The sequence below is a fragment of the Theropithecus gelada genome, chromosome 8 (genome assembly GCF_003255815.1).
Source record: "Theropithecus gelada isolate Dixy chromosome 8, Tgel_1.0, whole genome shotgun sequence".
In the NCBI taxonomy this organism is placed as follows: Eukaryota; Metazoa; Chordata; class Mammalia; order Primates; family Cercopithecidae; genus Theropithecus; species Theropithecus gelada.
Window position 1 is genome coordinate 82716872 of NC_037676.1, and position 24273 is coordinate 82741144.

At 36.4% G+C, this 24273-nt stretch overlaps 1 protein-coding gene across 4 annotated transcripts in view; it reads left to right on the forward strand.

Moving 5' to 3' along the window:
- ZBTB10 (zinc finger and BTB domain containing 10) overlaps positions 1-23133 on the forward strand; it is a 42290-nt gene extending 19157 nt beyond the window's left edge. For 2 of the 4 annotated variants that reach the window (XM_025395013.1, XM_025395010.1), the window contains exons 3-6: positions 10805-10903; positions 15267-15443; positions 15642-15814; positions 16089-23133. In XM_025395013.1, coding sequence (XP_025250798.1) covers positions 10805-10903; positions 15267-15443; positions 15642-15814; positions 16089-16394 — 755 coding nt within the window. In that variant the 3' untranslated portion in view covers positions 16395-23133. The remainder of the gene's footprint in view (positions 1-10804; positions 10904-15266; positions 15444-15641; positions 15815-16088) is intronic. The other 2 variants (XM_025395011.1, XM_025395012.1) reach the window with 2 other exon arrangements.
- Positions 23134-24273: the final 1140 nt, after the last annotated feature.

Sequence of the window (24273 nt, forward strand, 5' to 3'; positions counted from 1 at the left end):
TTCTGTGAGTTAAGGTTGAGATCAGCAAATATTACTATATTGGAAAGAGCCTAAATTGAATCAAACATAATGAATTTGAAAATAAGCTATGCCACCTACCCACTGTGGTCCATGATCAAATTAAGCTCTTGTCCTCAGTTTCCTCATTAAAATATTGTGTTGATTTTAGAGATTATGAAAATGAAGTGACAAATATGAAATAACTCTCTTGGTCATGGCAGTCCTCCTTAAACTTGGAAAAGACTATTGAGGTTATTCACATCAGTTTTCCGGTGCTGTGTGCTTTCTACCAAATGCCAAATAGGTGGTCTTAGCCTCAGCTTGATTTTTTTGACTGCTTGTAAAGACTTCCTTAAGCAGCTTCCAGTGTAGGGTGACTGATTATTAGGTAGTCATTTTAAATGTAGCCAAAATTTGCTTCTCTATAACTTCCTAATTCTGTCATTGGGAATAGTATAATTTATAATTAATTAATTAATTGTATTTAGTTATTTATTTATTTTTTTGAGAGACAGAGTCTCCCTGTGTCACCACGGCTGGAGTGCAGTGGCATAATTTTGGCTCACTGAAACCTCCGCCTCCCAGATTCAAGCTTTCTCCTGCCTCAGCTTCCCAGGTAGCTGAGACTACCGGCGTGCACCACTACACCCAGCTAATTTTTGTATTTTGTATTTTTAGTAGAGAGTTTCACTATATGTTGGCCAGGCTGGTCTGGAACTCCTGACCTCAAGTGATCTGCCCGCTTTGGCCTCCCAGAGTGCTGGGAATACAGGCATGAGCCACTGCGCCCTGCTTGAAATAGTATAATTTAAACCTAACCTAATTCCTCTAATCTACCTGATAACCCTTCAAATGTTAGACATTTAAAAAGTCCTGTTTTTGTAGGCTATGTGCTCTTCTGCCCACCTTGTAATTAATGCACAGAATTTATTCTAACTTTCCAGGCAAGTTCTGACCAATATAGAACAGTCAGCCTGTGTTTACCAAGGTTAAGGCCTTCCCAAGGTCATTCAGCTAGTAAAAGTAGAAAGAGGCAGGTTTCATATTTAGGACTATCCAGCATTACAACCTTGCAATTAACCACTAAAGTAGTAGATTCCTATCTTTTAAAAAAATTAGTTCCTTTTAACTTTAAAATATTTTTATGATCCCCTTCATCATTAGTTATGCTTTAATTTCCATTTATTGAGAAAACAAAAAGTTTTCCATGAAATAAATGCTTTTAAATGAATGTAAAGTTCTGTAGCAAACATCTGAAAAGTCTTAGTGAATTGTTCAGTCTTCAAACAATGCTTGGCATGTTTGGATTTGTGGGTCTCTTCTAGTTACTGTGACTTCTCCCAGGTCTTCAGCCCAGAGTTTGTAAGATAGAGCTCTAATAATGCTGTCTTATATAATGTTGAAGCTTTTGTTTGGGTGCCTTTTAAAAATTGAGATAAGAAGGTATACTCATAGCTGCAGAGTTTTTATTCAGATGGTATTTTTTTATCTTGAAATTAATGTATTTGTTGTTTGACTCACTACAGCCTCATATTTGTTGTTAGACTTCACTTCAGATCATTTCTGATACACAAGAATACTTGAAGGTAGAACTCAGGAAAGTTAGAAACTTCTGTCCTAAGAGAGTATGCACATACTGGGATTATGGAATAATTAAAACTGTCAGCAAAAACTAAAATCTGGGTAATCAAATAAGGGTAAAAATGATGTCATGAATGAATTGCTCTGATAATGTAAAAATTTCAAAATCCTTGTCTTGCTGATTTGCAACCAGGAAACATTAAATTTTAGCCAAATAAAGTAGATTACCTGAGATTAGAAATTGAATTACAGAAGTACAGATAACTAGTGCCTAAATTTGTTTTACAATGTGTGTTCACACATGTTGTGTCCCATTTAACTAGAACAAGTCAGGTGTTAATCTCATTTTTTAAAATCACTTTATTCTGTGGGCTCAAGGAACATGGTTTTCTGAGCCTAGATTTTTAAATTTATACCTGTCATACTAGCAACTTCTGCCTATTATGAATAATTTTATTCTGTATATACGTTGCATGCATACATACCTTATTTTGAAATGACGAAAGAAACAAATTAGCAAAATAAAGTAAAATTGGCAAAGAAGAGTGCTCATCATGGATATAAATGTGGTTGCCCTAATTAAGCTTTTAATTGGCTCTAAGATACTAAACAGCCTTACTCAAAAGAGAAAAACATACCAGTTCTACCAGGATGACAAACTTCCTGGTACCGTCTTCCGAAAGGAATTTCTCCATTTTTTATGTAGTTAACACCAAGTAATATAATTGGACAGTTTCCTCAGATATTTTCTAGTAAATGCAGTCGATTGTTATATTTTTTTATCTTTGCCACAAGCTGATGTAGTCTGTGTAAATGATTTTTTTTCTTATGCCATACGAGTACTCAAATGTAAGGTAATTTTAGTTGATCAAAAGATAAAATTTAGAATTCTTTTAAATAATCTGGAAGTTTCTTTCACCTAGACTTCTGATGGAAAAGGAGTTTTGCAGCATTTTTAGGTTTGTATTAATCCTTACAAGTAGAGTTGAAATCAGGTTTAAGCTTTGCGTTTATTTGTGTAATTGCTTTTTTGGTAAAAAAGCATATAATTTGGTACTTTGAAAACTATTTTGAGAAAAGAATATTCAAACTAGATAGATTTAACAAATCCTAATAAGGCGTATATTTGAGACAGAGTCTTGCTGTGTCACCCAGGCTAGAGTGCAGTGTCACGATCATGGCTTACAGAAACCTCTACCTCCTGGGCTCAAGTGATTCTCTCACCTCACTCTTCCACAGTCAGCCCCACAGTACTTGGGACTACAGGTGGGCGTGCACCACCATGCCTGGCTAATTTTTTTTTTTTTTTTTTTTAAGTAAAGATGAAGGTCTCGCTTTGTTGCCTAGGAGGCTGGTCTCAGGCTCAAGGGATCCTCTAGCCTGACCTCCCAAAGTGCTGGGATTACAGGCTTTAGCCACCGTGTCCAGTCTAAAATACGTTTCAAAACCATGGGACATGGCTTTGGTGAAGGAGACTTGGGCTTTAGATTCAGTTTTGCCACAATACTAGCCTTGAGTATATCCCAGACAGCCTCCCTAATGGGAAAGAAGTAAAATTTCTACCTTAAAATTCTGAAATCTTAAAAGCTCTAGAGACCCAAAGCTTTTTCTTAATCATTTTGGCAACAAAGCAGCTATTTATATTTTTTTACTTCCTTAAATGTGAATATTCATGGGCTTTTTTTCTTTTTTTTTTTTGAAATGGAGTTTCACTCTTGTTGACCAGGCTGGAGTGCAATGAATGGTGTGATCTCGGCTCACAGCAACCTCCGCCTCCGGGTTCAAGTGATTCTCCTGCCTCAGCCTCCTGAGTAGCTGGGATTACAGGCATGTGCCACCATGCCTGGCTAATTTTGTATTTTTAGTAGAGACAAGACAGGGTTTCTCCAAGTTGGTCAGGCTGGTCTTGAACTCCTGACCTCGGGTGATCTGCCTGCCTCAACCTCCCAAAGTGCTGGGATTGCAGGCGTGAGCCAGCATGCCCTACAAATATTCATGTTTTACTGTATAAATATTAATGTTTTGTATAAATATTAATGTTTTGATTATAGGGTGCTACTCCAGACCCCACATGAGGTGTTACAGTCATAGCTATAAAATCTGAAACATTCTACATTCTAAGTCTTACCCCAAGGGTCTCACATAACAGATTTATGGACCTGGATTAGTTTTTATTCTCTTAGGAGATTCCGGGTGTTTTGCCAAACCTTTTAGGCATCCCATGGAGTATGCTATGAAGGATGAGCTACAAATCAGAATTTAATTTCATTTTTCATTAGTAACTGGGGTTCTAATAATTGGGGGGAGGATGCTGAAAGCCTGATGCTTATTTATTTTATTTTATTTTATTTTATATTTTACTAAGAGACAAGATCTCCCTCTGAGGCTCACGCCTGTAATCCCAGCACTTTGGGAGGCTGAGGCGGGTGGATCAGGAGGTCAAGAGATCGAGACCATCCTGGCCAACATGGTGAAACCCTGTCTCTACTAAAAATACAAAAATTAGCTGGGCATGGTGGCGCGTGCCTATTATCCCAGCTACTCGGGAAGCTGAGGCAGGAGAATCACTTTAACCCGAGAGGCAGAGATCGTGCCACTGCTCTCCAGCCGAGTGACAGAGCGAGACTCCATCTCAAAAAAAAAAAAAAGGCTGGGTGCGGTGGCTCATGCCTGTAATCCCCGCACTTTGGGAGGCCGAGGCCAGTGGATCACAAGGTTAGGAGATTGAGACCATCGTGGCTAACATGGTGAAACCCTGTCTCTACTAAAAATACAAAAAAATTAGCCGGGCGTGGTGGCGGGCGCCTGTAGTCCCAGCTACTTGGGAGGATGAGGCAGGTGAATGGCATGAACCCGGGAGCGGGGGTTGCAGTGAGCCAAGACAGCGCCACTGCACTCCAGCCTGGGGGACAGAGCGAGACTATGTCTCAAAAAAAAAAAAGATCTCCCTCTGTCACCCAGGCTGGAGTGCAGTGGTCATAGTTCACTGCAGCCTCAAACTCCTGGGCCCAAGTGATCCTCCTGCCTCAGCCTCTGAGTACCTGGGCACACCTACAGGCACGGGCCACCACTCTTGACTAATTTTTTTTAAGATTTTAAAAATAGAGACAGGGTCTCATTATTTGCCCACACTGGTCTCCAGCTCTTGGGCTCAACTCTCCTCCTGCCTCAGCCTCCTAGAGTGCTGGGGTTGCAGCCACCATACTCAGCCTTGATGCTTATTTTTAAAAATAAATAATAGTTAATGAGTTATACGATATACTAATGCATAAGAATCTTCAGTATTTAATTTTAAAAGATGGTAGTACGCAACCATATGGTAGTGGAAATAGTAGTCTGCCACTTTTTCCACTTTTGCTCTGCTTACTGTTGGCTTTCCTTCCCTGTATTGTACTTGACCCAAGAAGTGGCTGCACTGGTGATTATTACCTGTAAGTTAGAAACTCTTTAAGTGATCAGAGTGAAGCTGAAGAGCTGGGTCAGTTAAGACGTTTTTGTGACTTCTTCCTGCTGAAGGTGTTAAATTGTCTAAACCATATAAAGGTCAGTCCCTGAAAGTTTTTTATAGAACTGAATTTTTGGTTTCTGATACAGCCTTATATGTAGTAGGGTGACCAGATAGTGTAAATTTTCATTCAAAGCTTTACTCTTCAGAAATGTTACAACTTTCTGGGAACTCCAAAATAGCTTTCCACATACAATAGGAAATTTGGAAATGTATTTATTTAAAATCTAAAGACACCGAGCAATAGGCCACATAATGTCAAGATTGAGGAGTCCCTTATGTGGAACTTATTCACAATAGGCTGACTGTGGGGTAGAAGCATACGCAGTGCCCTGTGATAAATGTTAAAAGTAGACTATTTAAGATGCATGAGGCGGTGCAGTGGAACAGTCCTAACTGTCCAGGAGAGTTGGGGAAAGCTTCATAGAGAAGGCAGTGTGAGTGAATCTTTTGTTATTTACAGGTTTGCTAGGAGGAGAAGAAGAGCATTTGTTGACTTGCAAGGTGGAAAGAAATTGGAATGAGTGTGTAGAAGAATAGAAAGGGAGTAGTGTGGGGACATCTCCAATTTCCTACCACCTTGTCTATAGGTATAACTAGTTATTTTTGTATTGTAATAAATTGTGACTTGTTTTACAGACTCTGAAGTAATGAGTGGTTTTTAACTAGAGATTTGATCTGTTTATATTGTATTTAAGACTACAAAGTTTAAGAGCATTTTTCATGGATTGGAGGTGGGGCATGTACTGGGGGAACCTGTTAGGGAGAAATAACAGCACTTTGGAATAATGCAAGGAAGAAGCACTTGAGCCTAGTCTAAGATGGGTCAGTCACTTGTCAATGAGTTTGCGAGTGAAAGGGAAGCTATTTTGAGTTTAAAAGGGCAGGAACTGTAAAGGGTGGTTTATATAATACATTTGCAACTGAATTTACTGTCCATTGAAAGGAGAAAACCGAAGAGAAAAAGTCTGTACCTGTTTGGGGGTGGGGAGGGGCAGCACCGAATGCATTTGCTTTTAGTTCTGAAACTGTTACCATAAGAGAAACTTGCGCTGATATGTATTTATATGAAAATGAAAGTTGAGTGGATCTGAGTCTGAGTTTTTATACAACTTGTTTAGCTGTTTCTTAAAACTTCTTTCCCAGTGTCTTGTCTCCTATCTTTTCAAGAGTATTTGTATTCTAAGAAAATCTGGATTAGTCTGCACTTGCCTAATGGTTGGAATATTGAGAATCACAAGCAAATAGTCGGGGAACCTTCTTTCCAACTCAGTCTTGTTTAATTTAGCATTCACAGGCAGATGCTATACTACTCACTTCACACATAATTCAGAAGGGTTGGTAGCCCACCATGATCTAAGAGATTCCTGACATGACCAAGGCACCAAGATTAGTCTTGTCTTTTTTTTTTTTTTTTTGAGACGGAGTCTCGCTCTGCCGCCCAGGCTGGAGTGCAGTGGCCGGATCTCTGCTCACTGCAAGCTCCGCCTCCAGTCTTGTCTTTAATGATACTTTGTTTTGTCTTGTACTTTGCTCAGTATTTTCATTTACTAATATCATTGGTCAAGGGCACATTTTTGGGAGGTAGAGACTGAGATTTAGACCAGTCTTTTAATCCCATCTCATTCTTTTTCCACTGTTTGTTATAAGATTTTTAAAAATCTATGGTAATATTTTCATTTTTTTTTTTAGGAGTCAGGGTCTTGGTCTTTCCCCATGGAGGGAGTGCAGTGGGAGCTCGCTGCAGCCTTGAACTCTTGGGCTCAAGCGATCCTCCTACTTTGGCCTCCTCCCAAAGTACTGAGACAGACATGAGCCACTGTATCTGTCCTTCCATGAATAATACCTCTCATGAATATATTTTTTAAAATGCAATACATGGTTAATTAGGGAAATATATAAATGTGAATTCTAAGGAGGAGGTTGCTTTAAAGTAGACAAAAAGTCTTACTGTAAAGAGCAATGATAGCTAGTACCTTGGTATCCTTAAGATTTTGGAGAATGTATTTTTAAATAAAGGGAAAGTAATAAAATGGATGCTGGTTTAAGACAGAGTGGAATTAATGTTTATTTTTGTTCATTTCACAAAAAGAGCATATCAAGTGTCAGCAGCAAAGTACGTGTGAATATACTTCTGCTCTCATGTTCCCAGCATTGCAAATTGCAGTTTTTTGATTGCCTGCTTAGGTGCCAGGCCCTGAGGCTTGGTGCTTGTAATAAACTGTCGGGAAGCAATGTAATACAGTTACTAAATAGTGCAGACCTCTGCCATTAGCTTGTTATTTAACCTCTCTCAGCCTTAGTTTGCTCATTGATAAAATGTTGAAAGATTTTACTGCTGGATGCATACAATCTGTTTTTGTTATAGAGATTGCTATCTTTTCACTGAGAAAAGACATTTTTTAAAATAGAAGACATCCTACATGGCTTGTCATTTAGTTCTGGTCATTTGAATATTACATGCCACAGGTGTACCTGCCACCAGTCAGAAAAATAGCTGTCATCTTGTGAAACCAGTGTGGTGTTTCTGTGTGTGTGTGTGTGTGTGTGTGTTAGACAAGTGCAGTAGTGAGAAGAGGGGTAAGGAAACTAATGTTTGAATCAGTCTTCAGAAAGGATTTGTGCTGTTTGCAAAGAAATCTTAGCCCTTTTTTTGCTACCTTTAAATGAAGCTTAAGATTCCCATAGGAAGATATTTGATATCACAAAAGCAAGTGTATTAGAGTTTATTTTGTAATCTTGTAATTTTAGAGAAAAAGATGATGACCAAGAGTTGCTATCATGCTTCCTAATGAAGCAAAATTTATTCATGTCAAGTAAATGGTTGGTTGTCTGGCTTCTATTCCATTCACATCAACATCTCTAATAATGAGTTACTAGGTGGTTTAGCTGGTTTTGAATAAGGTAAGCAGTGACATAATATATTGCGTCCTGAAAGTTAAGCACACTATTGTCAAAAGATTGTCAACTTGGAAGAACTCACCGGTTATTGAGATTTGTTTTTGATATCAAGAACCAAGTAGTTGGTGCCTTTCAAAAGAGACATGAGACAAATACACTTGCAATTTATTTCGTAAGGTTTTGGCCAAGAAGGTCTATACTTGTTGTCCATGTAGAATTAGAAATCACAAGTTCTAATATAATACTTTAGGGGTAGGGTAGGAGATAGGAGATGCCTCTTAAGAATTGAGGAAAGCCTTCAGCAGTTCACTATAGAATTTTGCATAAATAGAAACCTGTATTTGAAAACCCACTCAGCAGAATTGTGAGAAATGTCCTTTGAACAGACTGCATTTCAGAATGATGACTTTTTTAAAAAAGATAGAGAAGTCTAGTGAAATTGAATAATTGTATTTTTTATTTTTATTTCAATTTTGTTGAGAAAGGGTCTCACTCTTGCCCGGACTGGAGTATAGTGGTGTGATTGTAGCTCACTGCAGCCTTGGACTCCTGGGCTCAAGCCATCCTCCCACCTCAGTCTCCTCAGTAGCTAGGACTAGTACATGCCTGACCAATGTTATTTTTTGATTATTGAAATACATTTAACTTTAAGAAAACAAAACCACTAAATTTCAGTTAAATATTTTCAGTTCATGATAGGTTTTAGTTTAATTGTAGACCAAAAAACCAAATTATTCTTCAGATACCATGAATTAAAACTAAACTTTGTTTAGTGATACAAGTTGCAAAGGGCAGACTATTCAAGCCAGCATTTAACTATAGTGTGTATATATATCCCAAAGTGCTGGGATTACAGGCTTGAGCCACCATGCCTGGCAAACAATATTTTAAAAAGCCTTTTATTTATCATGCATTATGATAAATACTGGGAAAATACCTAAACAGTATCCATACTGTTCTTAAGGATTGGGCAGAGGAGTTCTGTATCTATTTACTGTTCTTTCCACATTAAATGCTTGTTCATTGTTCTGGCTTCTAACCCATTTATTCTAAGCAATAATGCTACATTCTACTTAATTTCACCTTACAGAGAAAAGAGAAACCAACAGCCTGGTGGAATATCCTTAAGTTTTGGCTTTAACTCTGTCCTTAAGTTTTGGCTTTAACACTGATTCTCTGCTGTCTCTCTTAAGTACCCAGACCTGTGCCCCTATATCGCAAGACTCCTTAGGAATGTTACACAATGGTTAATTCCTTCTCTTCGCAGCAATATCTTTAGTATCTTTAACTTCTCCCTTTAGTGACTCCTTCCTGTCAGCATTTAAATATGTAACTTTTGGCCAGGTGCTGTGGTTCATGCCTGTACTCCCAGCACTTTAGAAGGCCAAGGCAGGAGGATTGCTTGAGCCCAGGCATTCAAGACCAGCCTGGGCGACATAGTGAGACCCTGTCTCTACAAAAAATTACAAAAATTAGCCAGGTGTGGTGGTGTACACCTGTAGTCCCAGCTATTTGTGAGGCTGAAGTAGGAGGATCGGTTGAACCTGGGAGGCAGAGGTTGCAGTGAGCTGAGATCGTGCCACTGCACCATCTCACTGCACTCCAGCCTGGGTGACAGAGGGAGACCCTGTCTCCAAAAAAAACGTAACTTTCACTTTCTTAAAAAAGAAAAAATCATTACCCTATTTCCTATACTTCCCTTTTATAGTTAAATTTCTCAGATTGTCAGCATTTTTTCTTAATTGATCATCATCTTCTCACAACAGACCACTCTCGTTTTATCTGCTTGCCCACCTACTCACCAGTATCGCTCAGTAAGATTACCAGTGACATCCTAGGTGCTTATTGAATGAAAGTGATGTCCATTTTTAGCATTCATCTTGAATTCTAGGGAGCGTTGACAAAGTGGACTACTTTTCCCTTAAAGGGTTTTTATATATTTTTTTGTAACTCATTAAATGTTAGGATTCTTCAGTGTACTTAATCTTTTCTCACTGTCTCATCTGTTTCACTCCCATGGTTTTATTTGCCATCTATATTCTGTATTCTGACAGTCAAACTTTTTTTTTTTTGAGATGAGGTCTCACTCTGTTGCCCTAGACTGGAGTGCAGTGTTGTGATTTCAGCTCACCGTAGCCTCTGCCTCCTGGGCTCAGGCAGATCCTCCCACCTCAGCCTCCCAAGTAGCTGGGACTACAGGTGTGTGCCACCACACCTGGTTGATTTTTGTATTTTTTGTAGAGGTGTAGTTTTTCCATGTTGACCAGGCTGATCTCAAACTCCTGGCCTCAAATGATCCGCCCACCTCAGCTTCCCAAAGTGCTGGGATTATAGGCCCGAGCCACCACTTCAGTCAAGCATTCTAGCTTTAATTAGTCTTATCCACTTATGAACCAATACGGATGCACCAACAATGTGTTTTATACACCTAGTACTTACTGGTTAGTACTAGCAGTATTGTTTGAGTGTCAATTACCATAATTGTAACACTTGGCTTGTTACATTATCCAATTAGATTCCTAGATCACATCTATGATATAAATTAGGGAGAAACTAAGGCACTTGGTCACGTAGCCTGTAACAGAAATAGGAGTGGCATGTAATTCACGCTGGTTCTACAGCCCATTCGTAACCAGTACACTGTACTCACTGTACATGTCTTAGGCTTCTGTGAGCCTTGTAGTATTGGACACAGTAGATAATTCAGTACTTACAGATGGTACTTTTTATTTAAGAAACAGTTCCAAGAAAGAGTGGTGTTTTGGGTGGTGGCTATGGTGTGGTTTGTAGATAAATTTTTCTATGTTTCCTTTTCAGATTTAGATGGTGCTCTACTCTCGGGGCCAGATGGTGATAGGAATGTGAATGCAAATTTATTGGCTGAAGCTGGCACTAGTCAAGATGGAGGTGATGCTGGTAGGTACAGTAAGATTTTAGCAACAGTACATTTAATATTGGGAAGTGTTACATCTTACCTGCAGCCTACTGTAATTTCTCTCCCATAAGGGGGTTCTGTTGTATATAACTACTCTCAATCTATGTTAGCTGTGTTTATGATGACGTTGGAAAATTGGTAAATGCAAATTGATGTTTCTGGTTTTGTATGTTTGAGGGAGTCATTTGTTTAGTTTAAAAACTCTTACATATAAAAAGTAATTGAGTTAATATGCCTTATGGCTTCCTGCTGGTATATAGATACGGAATGGAAATGGTAATTACGATAATGATTGAATTTATTTTAATTAGTTTTTATGCAAAATGGTGTAGTTAATGGCTATAGAAAATGTTGATTAGTTCTGTGTGATATCAGCAGTGCATTGGAGGAAGCTTGATGAAAATAAAAACAGAATTCATGAGTATGTTATGAATGAAATAGAATAAAAGAAAGTCAATCTTTACAGAAGAATGCCAAGCTGATAGAAGAATGATAGAATTGGAAAAATAGCTATTTTGCAACCCCCACAGGAAATAATTCAAAATCATCAGTGGATGTTAAGCCACTGTTAATGAGCTTGTCCCACTATGATTGGGTGAAAGGTTGTTGGGGAATATCATATTCACATGGTCTCAAATTATTCCCATAGATTCCCATAGATGATTTCCACTTGCAAAGGGGAAAAGGTAAATTTAGAATAAAGAGATCTGAGGAAGATTGTCATAACTAAGTGATTAAACTTCAGTGTCATTAGTAAGAGAACAAACTGAAATTAAAGGCTGGCTGATTTGATGTACTACCTGGCACACAACATTTCTTATGCAGTATTCTTGAGAAACTGTTTAGCTTGTATCTGATGACAAAGGAAAACCCAGACATCGATGTATACGACAGGTAGTCCAAACTCTAAAATATTAATGTTATGATAGACAAGTGGGGAAACCACTAGATTGAAGGAGACCAAGGAAGTAAACTAAAGGGCAGCATGGATCTTGCTTAGATCATGGGAACACAAAATGACTAAAGAGGACATTTTGGGACCAACCAGAAATCAGAATATGTAGTATGTGTTAAGTGATAAGCAATTTTAAATTCCTTATACGGTGGTTATCTAGGAGCATGTTCTAGAAGATGCATTTAGGCTTGAAGTTATGAGCATGCATGTTTTCAGATAGTGCATAGAAAGCATGTATGTGTGTGTGTACATAAAAACGTGACAAAACTAGTATTTGTTGAAGATAGATATGGATGTTTATTGATTGTTTCAGTTTTACTAGCTTTGGAATTGTTTTCAAAGTTGATGAGAACAGAGACAATGAGGTACTTCTTACAAAAAGTAGTCATGGGCTCTGAATTCAGTATGTACTGATGAAAATAAAGCCACATTTCTGAAGAAACTGCCTTAAGGTGGTTTCCCCTGACTGTCTAAAAGAATTTACAAAACAAGTTTTCAGATGTGTTGAATTTTAAAGATTTTGTTTGTACAGAAAATTGCTAACAGCGCAAGAAGATGTTATTGCACTTGCTTTCTCAGTTTTGAAATCTAGTCCAAGAATGGGTTTAGTTAGGGGTGTGTGAATTCATATGTAAAGTTTTAAATTTGTAAATCTTTGATATAGGGTTATTCCTCTTAAAGGGGACATTTAGATTCATTAGTATTTTTGCATCTGAGATCAGCCTTTGCTTGATGATTTTGATGTCAAAAACTTACATTGCTTTTTCCTTAGTTTTCTATTATGGAATAATGTACCTAGAAGGATATTATTGATCAGTAAGCACCATTTTGAAGAGCTCTGTGACCTCAATGATCCTTAAGTGTAGTGAATTACAATGAGAGTACCTTTATTCAGGCCACTCTTGTAATTCCTACAAGTATTCTCTGTTGTAAGAATTAGGAGAGATGGAAGAAATTTGGGGCAAGGTTTACTTAATTTGAATTACCATTTTGTGTTCCAGATAGTGTTACATTCCTTGTTATCATGGATGTTGAATCTCGGATTTTCAGTTTACAAATTGTTTTAGGGATATTCTTCTGTCTTTCTTCTGAGATGGGCTCTCGCTTTGTCACCCAGGCTGGCCTAAATCTCATGGGCTCAAGCGATCCTCCCACAGCCTCTCAAATTACTGGGATGACAGGCACGAGCTACTGTGCCTGGCCTATTTCCTTATTCTTATATGTTGTGAATAATTATAGATATTAGAACATCTAACATGTCTTTTGATACTAGTTTCCCAAGTTATTTTAAGCAAGTCAGAAGAACTTATTGGCATGTGCTAGATAACATTTATTCTACAAGTAATTGTAGGGCATATGTCTTAGACAGTAGGAAAACCAAGGCAAGTAAGATAGGCACAGTTCTTGCTGTCTTGGAGTTTGACTTTGTACTGATTTAGACAAGAAATATGGATCATAAAGCTCAAACTTTATTTAGAAATGTGAAACTAACAGTAGGTTGACCTCCAGGCTACCACCTCCATCCCATTCTTTATCCCTCACACAGAAATGCTTCACTTTAGGATTCTTACAGCTTACTTCCAAACACGAATTAGGTGCAACTATGATGAATTATAGTTGAATTATAGGTAGCTATGGGTGCAGGGAGCTTTCTTTACATCAAAAACCGGTCAAGATATTCCAAGTACAGCACAGTTTACAGTAATAGTAATGATGTGCAGTTTTAAAATACTTTAGAGACATTTTTACTTTGTTGGGTATTAAGACTTTCACCAAAAGGAATCTTAAGTTATCTTAATTTTTAAGAGGAACAACATGTCTGGGAACATATATGGGAAATGATTCTTAGCAAATCTATTTGGGTAAACATTCTTTACTTTTGAAACCGTGATGCCCATGGGAGGAAAATGTATTATTGCTGCTTGAGTGAACTGTATCTTGGCAAGGAGTGTTTTAGGCAGCTTAAGTGCTTTGAATTGGGAGCATGCTTATCATGGATGAGGAACAGCACAGAGGTCAGTATGGTTGGAGTAGAGTGACTGAAAGGGTGGTTGGAAGCCAGGGCTCCACCAGGTAAAGCTTTGGAAGATACTGAAAGTCTCTAGCTTTTACTGTGAGGGTGGGTAGTCTTTGCAGCCTTGTAAGCTGATGGTGATCTGCCTTAAGGTAGTGTTTTAAAGAATCTGGGATTTCTGTCCTCAGAACACACTCCAGGAAGGCAACAGTGGAAGTAGGGAGACAAGTTTTTGGTGGCTACTGAAGACAGTCCAGGGGCTAGAGCTCACGATTGATTGGATCAGGGTGGCAATAGATGTGGAAGATTCTGGATATATTCCTATTGCCAAAAGGTTCCTGGTCCAAGGAATTACATTAAAGATGGAATTAAATCCAGTGGATATAATTCCCGCCCTTGCTAATCTGAAGATTCTTAGGCACATGCATTATTCTATTTTGATTCTGTCTTCTGCACGTTATTTTATTTAAGGATGGAGTTAGAAATTTCAGTGAACCCTGAGAGCATTCAGTTACCTTGCCCTAATATGTCTGAAACAACAATGATATAGTAATAGAACTTTAAATTTTTAATTATCCTGTGTATATTCTTTATTCTCAGTCCATTTTTCTATACTAATTAATCTTAAAATTATGTGCCTGTCCTGGGTTTGTAATAAGGAGAATATCCCATTTGATAGCTGGGCTTTAGGGTGATATAATCTCAAGTGATAGAGTAGTTAGAAAAAAGCAACTATTAGGAGTTCTGGTTTGAATATACCCATCCTTTAAAAGGGTAATTTCTTGTGGCGTCTGCACAGTTAAATGATACTCATGTTTTTTTTTCCCCCACCAGCACCTCTTTTTTTGTTTGTTTGTTTGTTTTCGTTGAGACATGGTCTCACTGTCACCCAGGCTGGAGTACAGTGGCGCAATCTTGAATCACTGCAACTCCTGGTCTCAGAGATAGTCTTCCCAAGTAGCTGGGACTGCAGGCACCCACCACCATGCCCAGCTAATGTTTAAAATTTTTTTGTAGAGACGGAGATGGAGTTTCTCCATGTTGCCCAGGCTGGTTGCAAACTCCTGGGCTCAAGTGATCCTTCTGCCTCAGCCTCCCAAAGTGCTGGGATTATATGCATGAGCCACTGTGCCTGGCCCATGATTTTTTTTTTTTTAAACTGAATTTCTTCTATTATAGTTGAATGGTATTTTGTTTAATTGTGATAATAAAGTAGGAAGACATCTCAATTTTAGACTAAAATACAGTTTTATTTAACTCATTAAGAAGTTCTATCATAATGCTCATAGGATATAAATATATTTTCTGTTTTCTGACTCTGATAAGAGATAGATCTTTATTAACGTTACTAATTCAGACTTTTTACTTGTACTAGGTACTTCACATGATTTCAAGTATGGTTTGATGCCTGGTCCTTCAAATGATTTCAAGTATGGATTGATACCAGGTACTTCAAATGATTTCAAGTATGGATTGATACCAGGTGCTTCAAATGATTTCAAGTATGGATTATTGCCAGAATCTTGGCCAAAACAAGAAACTTGGGAAAATGGCAAGTATTTGTCAACTAAACAAATACAGAATTATTAAATAATTGTTAAGAATTAAAAGCTTTCATATTCTGCATTTTTTAAAAAACAAGTATCAGTAGTTCTACATAATTGCTGTTCTCAGAGATAAGAAGTTTTGATAGCAAGTTTTCTGTTTAATGTATAATAAGCACTTTCTCTTTTTTTGTTAATTCTCATAGGTGAATCATCTCTAATCATGAACAAGTTAAAATGCCCTCATTGTAGCTATGTAGCCAAATACAGACGAACACTAAAAAGGCACTTGCTCATTCACACAGGAGTGAGATCATTTAGCTGTGATATTTGTGGAAAACTGTTTACTCGAAGAGAACATGTAAAAAGACATTCCCTGGTAAGTAACTTTAAATACAGCTGATCTTTGAGATAAACTGTATTTATGTCAGTGAAGTTTAAAGGGATTTAAACAGTTAATTGTGAATTTAAGGAAGATTGTCTCCTAAATTGCTTTAAACAAAGAGTTTGACTTTATGAACTGATAGTGAGCTTTTTACAGAGAAACAGTGGTATATTCACTCATTACTAAATGTGTGGTTTAATTTGAGTGGTTCAAATGCATTCTATTATATATAATATCCTTATATTGGATTTTTCCCCCCTTCAATTAGGTGCATAAAAAGGATAAAAAATACAAATGTATGGTGTGTAAGAAGATCTTCATGTTAGCAGCCAGTGTTGGAATAAGACATGGATCTCGACGTTATGGTGTTTGTGTAGACTGTGCAGATAAATCACAACCAGGAGGGCAAGAAGGTGTAGATCAGGGACAGGATACAGAATTCCCTCGGGATGAAGAATACGAGGAGAATGAAGTAGGAGAAGCTGATGAAGAGCTAGTTGATGATGGAGAAGATCAGAATGATCCCTCTCGATGGGATGAATCAGGAGAAGTTTGTATGTCTCTAGATGATTAACTGACCTACTATACTCCTCAAGGATGCTGCATTTGGACCTAATATGAATCGACAATTTGGATTGTTGAACTTGAAGGCTTGCAAAATATGGTACATGCTGGATAGTAGTTATGTTGCTGTGAAAACTGTAGGGTCAAAGCCTTATAGCAAAAAAAATTTTTTTTTATATTTGCACAGGACTATACAGCAAACAACCATGTGGTTGGATTACATGGAGTCCCCACATATTCAGTCAGTTATCAAAGTAAAATATTTTCTATTTATAGGATATACAGTAACTATTTGGGTCCTATGAAAATAGTCCTTAAAGAGCTTACATTCATGTGCTACTTTAACATGAATGGAGAAAATCCATTTATGGAAGTACAGTGACAATTGACCCAATCACTCTGTCCATCAAACCACTCAGGCTAGTTTGTACTAGTAGAGTTTTGTTTCTATTTTTATTTTTATTAATTTTATTTTTTTTAATACAGATTTTCAGTGAGGGGCTTTTTCAACCCCATTGGTTCTATTTTCTTGTATTTTTCCATTTAATTTGCTTCATAACTTAAACCAAGTCTCTTCTAGTCTTAGGTATTATTTCTCAATTTTGTGCTGATGGGCATGTTTATAAGAACTGGAGAGGTAATTTATTGGAATGAACTAACTGACTTCCTCCATTCCCCCCTTCCTTTTTGACATGAATTTTACTACTTCACAAATGAAGAATGATGTTATGAAGTTACCGTGGCGAAGTTGACAAATACCACTAAAATGATTATGATTTAGAAGTAACTTTCTTCTGCTGCTCTAATCTGATAAATGGTTACTATATGATGTTTTCTGACATGGTATTCGGTTTTGGGTATCTGTTACTTTGGCACTATTCTTGTTTGCCTCTTTATTTTTGCCAGTGTACTATACCTCAGTCCTATTTGAAAGACCTAATTGAAAGAAAAATCATAGAAATAAGTAAAATGATTTGTTTTATAATTTATCCACCATGTCCAGTTTGGTTAGCTTGTTATGCAATATAAGTGAAATATCAGGTTTTTACCCATGTCCCTTTTATCATTAAAATTAACACAAAATGTGCATTCTCTTTCGTTTCATACTTAGCGGGATATTGATTGTTTTGAAATTATGATCAATACTTAATTTATTTTTTTCTGTTCCTTGAAGTCACTACACCTTGATACAGCCCTTCTAGTAGTCACCATGATTCAACAGTCTCAAAAATCTTACAAATAAAATTCTGAGAAGCTTTATTATTCTATAAACTAAATTCTTCAGGGTACAAAGGGTGACATATTGAGGTGAAATTGTCAGATTTACTTAGCCTGGTGACATGAATTAGCTGATTGTGGAACTCTCAGCAGCATTTCACGTATTGTTAACATGTATGGCATTTATTAGCATATTGTATATTATATAAGATTGAGGGATGTCATATTTTCAGCTTTCTTTTAAATAAAAATTGAGTATATTTTCCTATTTTATATCAGGTAACTAAATTATGCTAGTTATGTGGAAAAAATTGCAAAGATGCTTTGACAGATATAATCCCTTTGGTGCTCCATCTGATCAAAGTTGGAAAGTTGATGTTTTTTAAGAGACAAGCTTTATCATTGTCTCTGATTTCAGTAGAATAATGGTTTATTGTTAGACAATGATGTTTCTGCTTGGATAAATCAAAGATAAATTACAGTTACATGGTTAGATGCATCTTTTGTCATCTATATTGTAGTTTCTACATAACTGTAAACCTGACAGATAAGAATAGTTTCAGTTTGATTTTTGTTTAAAACAGATGAGTACATCTTAATGTTCTAGACAAATGAGTAACATGTATTTCTGGTAGAAATTAGTTGGGCAAAGATACTATGAATGAAAAAGTATTTTAAACGTAAAATGTTCTTTGTGAATATGTAAGTATAGTATAAAGATTTCTTTCATCCCATTTATTCCCTTCCTTTAAATAAACTAGTTTACAATTGGTAGATCTGTCTATATATAAATATATATTAAAGAACAAAGATATATATCTAAAAATCACCTAAATCTGCTTTATTAGACTACAGTTCACTTATTGCATAGAAACTGGACTTTGGCTTTACATTCTTAATGTACTTTTACTTTTCCTCAAGATATGAACTTACTCTCTTGAAGCTGAATTTTCTTTTACTACTTAAATCATTTATGTATATCTGGTAAATTATGACCAAATTTTTGTTAGATTGCATACAGTAAATTGAAATACACACTTGGTACACTACGGGATTGTTGTGCTTTTGTTTGGTTTTAGTTGGAAATAAGGTTTGATGTAGATGGCTTGTTACTGTTAATTTAAAATATTCTATAATTGTCCATTTTATGTTGTGTTGTGACAGATTTGGCTATATTTTTAGTCAATTGAAATATGATACTTTAAAAGTTTGTTTTTAGGTAATCCAAAGGAAAAGTGTTTATACTCTTGAATATATTAGCCTCAGCCTATATAAAAATTTCTTTGAAGTAAACATTTTACCAGAAACAGAATTGACAGATTTTTCTACTTGCTGACTGCCTAACTTATTTTGTTTCATGATCTCGAGGGACTGCCTTTTCCCATCTAGATCTTTTTAAAAAATAGTTTTAGTACTAAGGTATACTACTGGACATTTCTATTTTTTTAAGTGTATTCTTTTTCTGACTTACAGTAAAATTTCAGGAAGTTGATAGATACTAAGAACTTATGATTGGTCTCAGAGGTAACAATGAAATACTCATAATTTTGTCTGTGGAACTCTGGCAGAATTATGTTACACATTTGGCGAAGTTGTCTCTTGTAATTTATATTTTAAATGAAAAAGTATTTTAGAGCTTTTCATTTTAATGAAGGGGAAGAGTATAAACTTTCTTTCATATTCACTCTGTAGTTACAGACAGTCTCATAAATCAAGATTGTGCATTATTTCTTCGAGTTCTCAGAGACACATACTTCCATATGGACCCCTGTTCATCTTTCTTATTTACTAGATATTTTGCTAAATTTAGCACACTAGCAATTAAGAGTTTAAAAAAGAAGAAACATTATAGGAAAGGGAAACTGAACAGTAATGAGTAGCTTTGAAATTGAGGAAAACACACTAGCTGGGTTAGGTACAGCCATCCTAATGGAGAAGAGTGAGCTAAATGAGTTAATTCATGTAAAGTGCTTAGAACTACACTGGTACATAATAGGTGCATAACACATCTTAAAGTTGTTTAATAATAGATAACCAAGAGGAAAAAGAAATGAGAAAAGACAGGGGAAAGGAAGGAGAAAATAGGAAATGAAAGGATTAGGACTTCGTCATTTATATTAATACAAAATGGTGTAAAGGGCCTGAATATGACTGGAGTAGTATCATATGGGGGAAAGTGTGATGGAAAATAGGTTCTTAAAAATCTTAAATTTTAAAACTTTAGTAAGCTTTATTTATATTTTTTAGGATTTTCTGAACATAGCATGAAGGGTTTAGATTCATTTTTCTGAAAAACGATTCAAAAAACTACCAATTTTTTTTTGAGTGCCCACACTTGCCATTGTGCTGTATACCTGATTTTACCTTAATCCTCTATAAGGTAGGTGCTAATTGTCTCCATTTTATAGATGAGGAAAGGCTCAGAGAAATTCAGAAACTTGGCTAATTTAACACAGCTGTGATAGAGCTGGGGGCTTTGAGCACGTCTGATTCTGAAGCCCATACTCTTTCAAGGAGGCTCTATTGCTGCCTCACTGAACAACTCTTGTAGAATTTCAGCTCTTAATGGAGTCTATGGATTTATATTTTTCCTATAAGACAGCTGTGTTTAAAATTTTGAGTGTCTTTCCTCCCCCCAACAAATTTCCTTACTACTCTTTCCTCATAAAGCAGTTGTTTTGTCACTTTGACTATATTAAGACACATCAGTGTAGCACATGCTCTTAACCGGCTGTGGCATTTTAATTTTATAAAAGAATGGTTTTTATCTGAAGAACTAGATAGAAACCCCAGTTTTTGTGCCGTTCAGTCACCCAGATCCTTAAACTTAACGATGGTACATAATATCCACACTTAGAACTAACAGGTGTTTAGTCACTTTAGGACTTAAAGTGGAAATTTTTTTTTATTCCTGCTGTATCCCTGCTTTCAACTGAAGTTAAAGAATTCTAGATAGTTTAAAATGTGTTAGGGATAAGCACACTTCAAAAGATGTTTTCTAGCCCTAAATTTGATGACATTGGGTACTTAAATTTGGAGTACACTAGCTATTGAGAACAATATTTTGGGTTGAGGAGAGTGATGGTTGAGGCCATTATTTAGTGGGAGCATTGGCATTCTGAACACTGTAAACATAAAAGAACACTTCTGCCTGCTGTTTGTAAAAGCTCTTTGGGAAGATCTTTTACGAAGACCAACTTTTTAAAATGTAAATTACCTACCTAATATAAGTGTCCTAAGACATGTATGTAAACTTCCGAAACTGTTTTGTCTGTGTATTTAGAAAATACACAAGAGTCTTTATTCAAACCTAAAAATATAAACTTGTGAGCACTAAACTGCTTCTGGCTTTGTGAATTTTATTGACTGACATTTAATTCAGATTTCTTTGCAAGTGTACTAATTTAGACTAATTGGGGTAAGGGAAACACCTTAATGAACTTGACATGTATAATTCAGATATCTTTGTACTTCAGGCTTACAAGTTTGAATTATAGAATACTATAAGGGTTTTTTGTTTATTTGTATGTTTTTATATGAAGGTACATAAATGACAAACTACCTCCAAGTAATGCTGCTTTAATTAGTAGCAGTGATTTGTAATCAGTGTATCTTTTAAGATTCTCTACAGGTTTTAGAAAACATTAAAAGTTCCCTTTTAATTTACATTTGTGCATAATCTTGGAAATGGGTTGAAAAGCAAAGGTAAACTGCTTCATCCCGTGTTGTATATTTGTGGACTGATTGACTACAAGTGATGTGATATAAATTTCAAGTCTTTGAAATTTTATTAATGTAGAGAAAACATAACTAGCATTTTAGGTTATTTCAAAGTTAGTAATAGAGCAAAGGAAATCAGAACTGATTAGATTATTCAGACTTTTCTTAGAAAAATAGGAGTTCGTTGATTTTGTTTGGAGAAGGGCACAATACAGGGAAGCCTACATAGCATTATAATGCCTAGTATCTTTAAACATGTAAAGAGCTATCATGAGGCAGAATAATTAAGATACTTTATGTGTTTCTAAGGGGTCATGATTGGGACCATTGGCTCAAGATTGAAAATCGGTTTTTAATTATCCAAAGGTGAAATGGGGCTGCTTCAGAAAAAGGTCTGCCACTAGAGATAACTGCATAAAGTCAAAGAGATTACTTAATCATTTTGGCTAAGGCAGTATTGACCAAACATTTCTATTTCAGAGTTGGATTTGTGCTTAGTTTTTTTTAGGTGTTGGGACCGTTGTAGTTACTTTTTGTTTTGCTTAGTCAACAGATAACTAAAATGATAAAATTTTGTATGTGTGAGTACTGGACGAAGGATGTTTTGACAATAAAAATGACATAATTTAGGAAATTAAGAATTTAGACACCAACTTCAGCTTAATAGAAAAAATCACTACTTGAACTTCTTTCTTTTTCACCACAAATCACCACAGACCAGTGTTTGGGAGCAGGTATAGGAAATTGAATTTTGGACCTATGTTTAGGTAAGAAAACTAAAGGTTCTTCAGAATTTAGGCTATGACATGACTGTCTTTCTGAAGTTTAAAGAAAGAAATTGAACTATAGGAAATCTATTCCGCTATCCGCTAATTAAAGTGAATGAAAAACTGCATGGCGCCTTACCTGCTATTAATACTGCCACTTTACTGTCAGCCAGATTATTTTTTTCCCACCACGGCCAGTCTTAAATTTGGCAATAAGAAAAAACTAATCTTCCAAGTGTAATTAGGTATGCGTTAGAAACTTAGTGAAAGCTAAACACAAGACAGTCTTCTTGGCACAGGTCCTAACAGTTGGTGAGATAATACATAAGATGGTTTCAAGATTATTGTAGAATTACTTAGATTGAAAAGAGACTACCCAATGAAGCATACCCAGAGAGATTGCCACAGTGACTCCAGTCAGTTTTAGGACCCAGGACTCCTGAACTTCCATTTCTGTATTATTTTTCCTGTACCAAACTCATTCAATAAATGTTTGAGATTAGGGATAAGTTTGAAGTTAGAAGATTCCAGAGTACACTCAAATAGTATTTGGCACATAGCTTGTTGCTCAAAAGTATTTACTAAGTGAATGACTAAAGGCACTAGCAACTTTAAGGATTTCGCCTGTTAGTATCATATGGCATGTAGCTATCAAGCCAGTTTGGTTTAGTTATTTTGTGTTGCCAAGCATATGATACATGGTGTCACACTGAGCCTTTGGGATCCTTTGCCTGGATACATAACCCTAGTAGATAATGTTACTGCAAGATGTAATGACCAAATCCAACCTACTGCAGATGTTACTATGGAGATCTCAATGCAAAAGTAGCCTTTGTAATTTTTTTTAAACCATCTCCACAACAACATTTAGTGAGAATTATTAGCCATTTGCTGCAAAATATTTGTTTAAAAATGTCTGACATATACACCACTAATATTTAAATGCCCAGCATTCGGTCTATATGTGAAAAAACTAGAAGAAAAGCCCTGTTGGAGTTTTGATGTAGTGTGCAATAATACATCAATAAAAATATTTTAAAATGACCTGATGTTTTAGTTGCCAATATGATTTTGGTATTTGTGAAGAGGTATGTTGGGTTTTGGCATTTATATTTTACCATATGAAAGACATATTCATGTAAAAGGTAATGTGAAGCTTAGCATCTCTGTCAGCCTGTCCCGTTTTCAAGTAGTCTCCTTGGATATTTGTAGCATCTGGATTCCTAAAGTGAGATGGTGGCATTTATGTACTGACATGGGTAATTCTCCAAAGCAGATCTTCCCACACTAATTTTTCAAGTACTTGTCACCTAAATCATTAATAAAATGTGCCCATTCCAAATAATAGCAAATGTAGGAATTGAATCAGCATCCCAGAGTACTAGTCCTGGGCCACATCCTCATTTATAGCAAAGGAAATTTGAAGAAGTCCTAAAATGACTTTACTTAAGGTGAAGTCTAGAATTTTACATATGTAGGTATATTTTTGTTAGTCTTGCATTTGTCTAAAAATTGTTTTTTTTATTTCATAGGCATAAAGATGTTTTTATTAAAATCTTACATTAGACTGAAGACAGTGTTTTGGAGCCAGGAATCATTCTAAACTTTTATCCTGTATTTGCCTTTTAAAGGTAGCTGACATCTGTGGTGGTCTTTCATTGCTCCTGGGGACTTGTACCACACTCAAATGTGAGCTCCTGTTTCATTCTGCGGACTCTTCCTCTTTGGTCATACATGCATTCCACAGATACACATTGAATACTCACTTGTTAGGCCCTTGGATGAATAATGAGACCACAGGGTATATAGTGTTCTCAATTATTACTATACTGCAAGTCAAGTCAGTTGGGATGGGGAAAGATGAAAAATTAGACATCTGGGAAATTTTACCAAAAAGACCCTTTGTATCAATGTTTTTTTTTTTTTCTTTCTTTTTTTTTCTTTTTTTTTTTTTTTTTGAGACAGAGTTTTGCTCTTGTTGCCCAGGCTGGAGTGCAATGGGACAATCTTGGCTCACCACAACCTCCACCTCCCGGGTTCAAGTGATTCTCCTGTCTCAGCCTCCCAAGTAGCTAGGATTACAGGCATGTGCCACCATGCCCGGCTAATTTTGAATTTTTAGTAGCGACAGGGTTTCTCCATGTTGGTCAGGCTGGTCTCGAACTCCTGACCTCAGGTGATCCG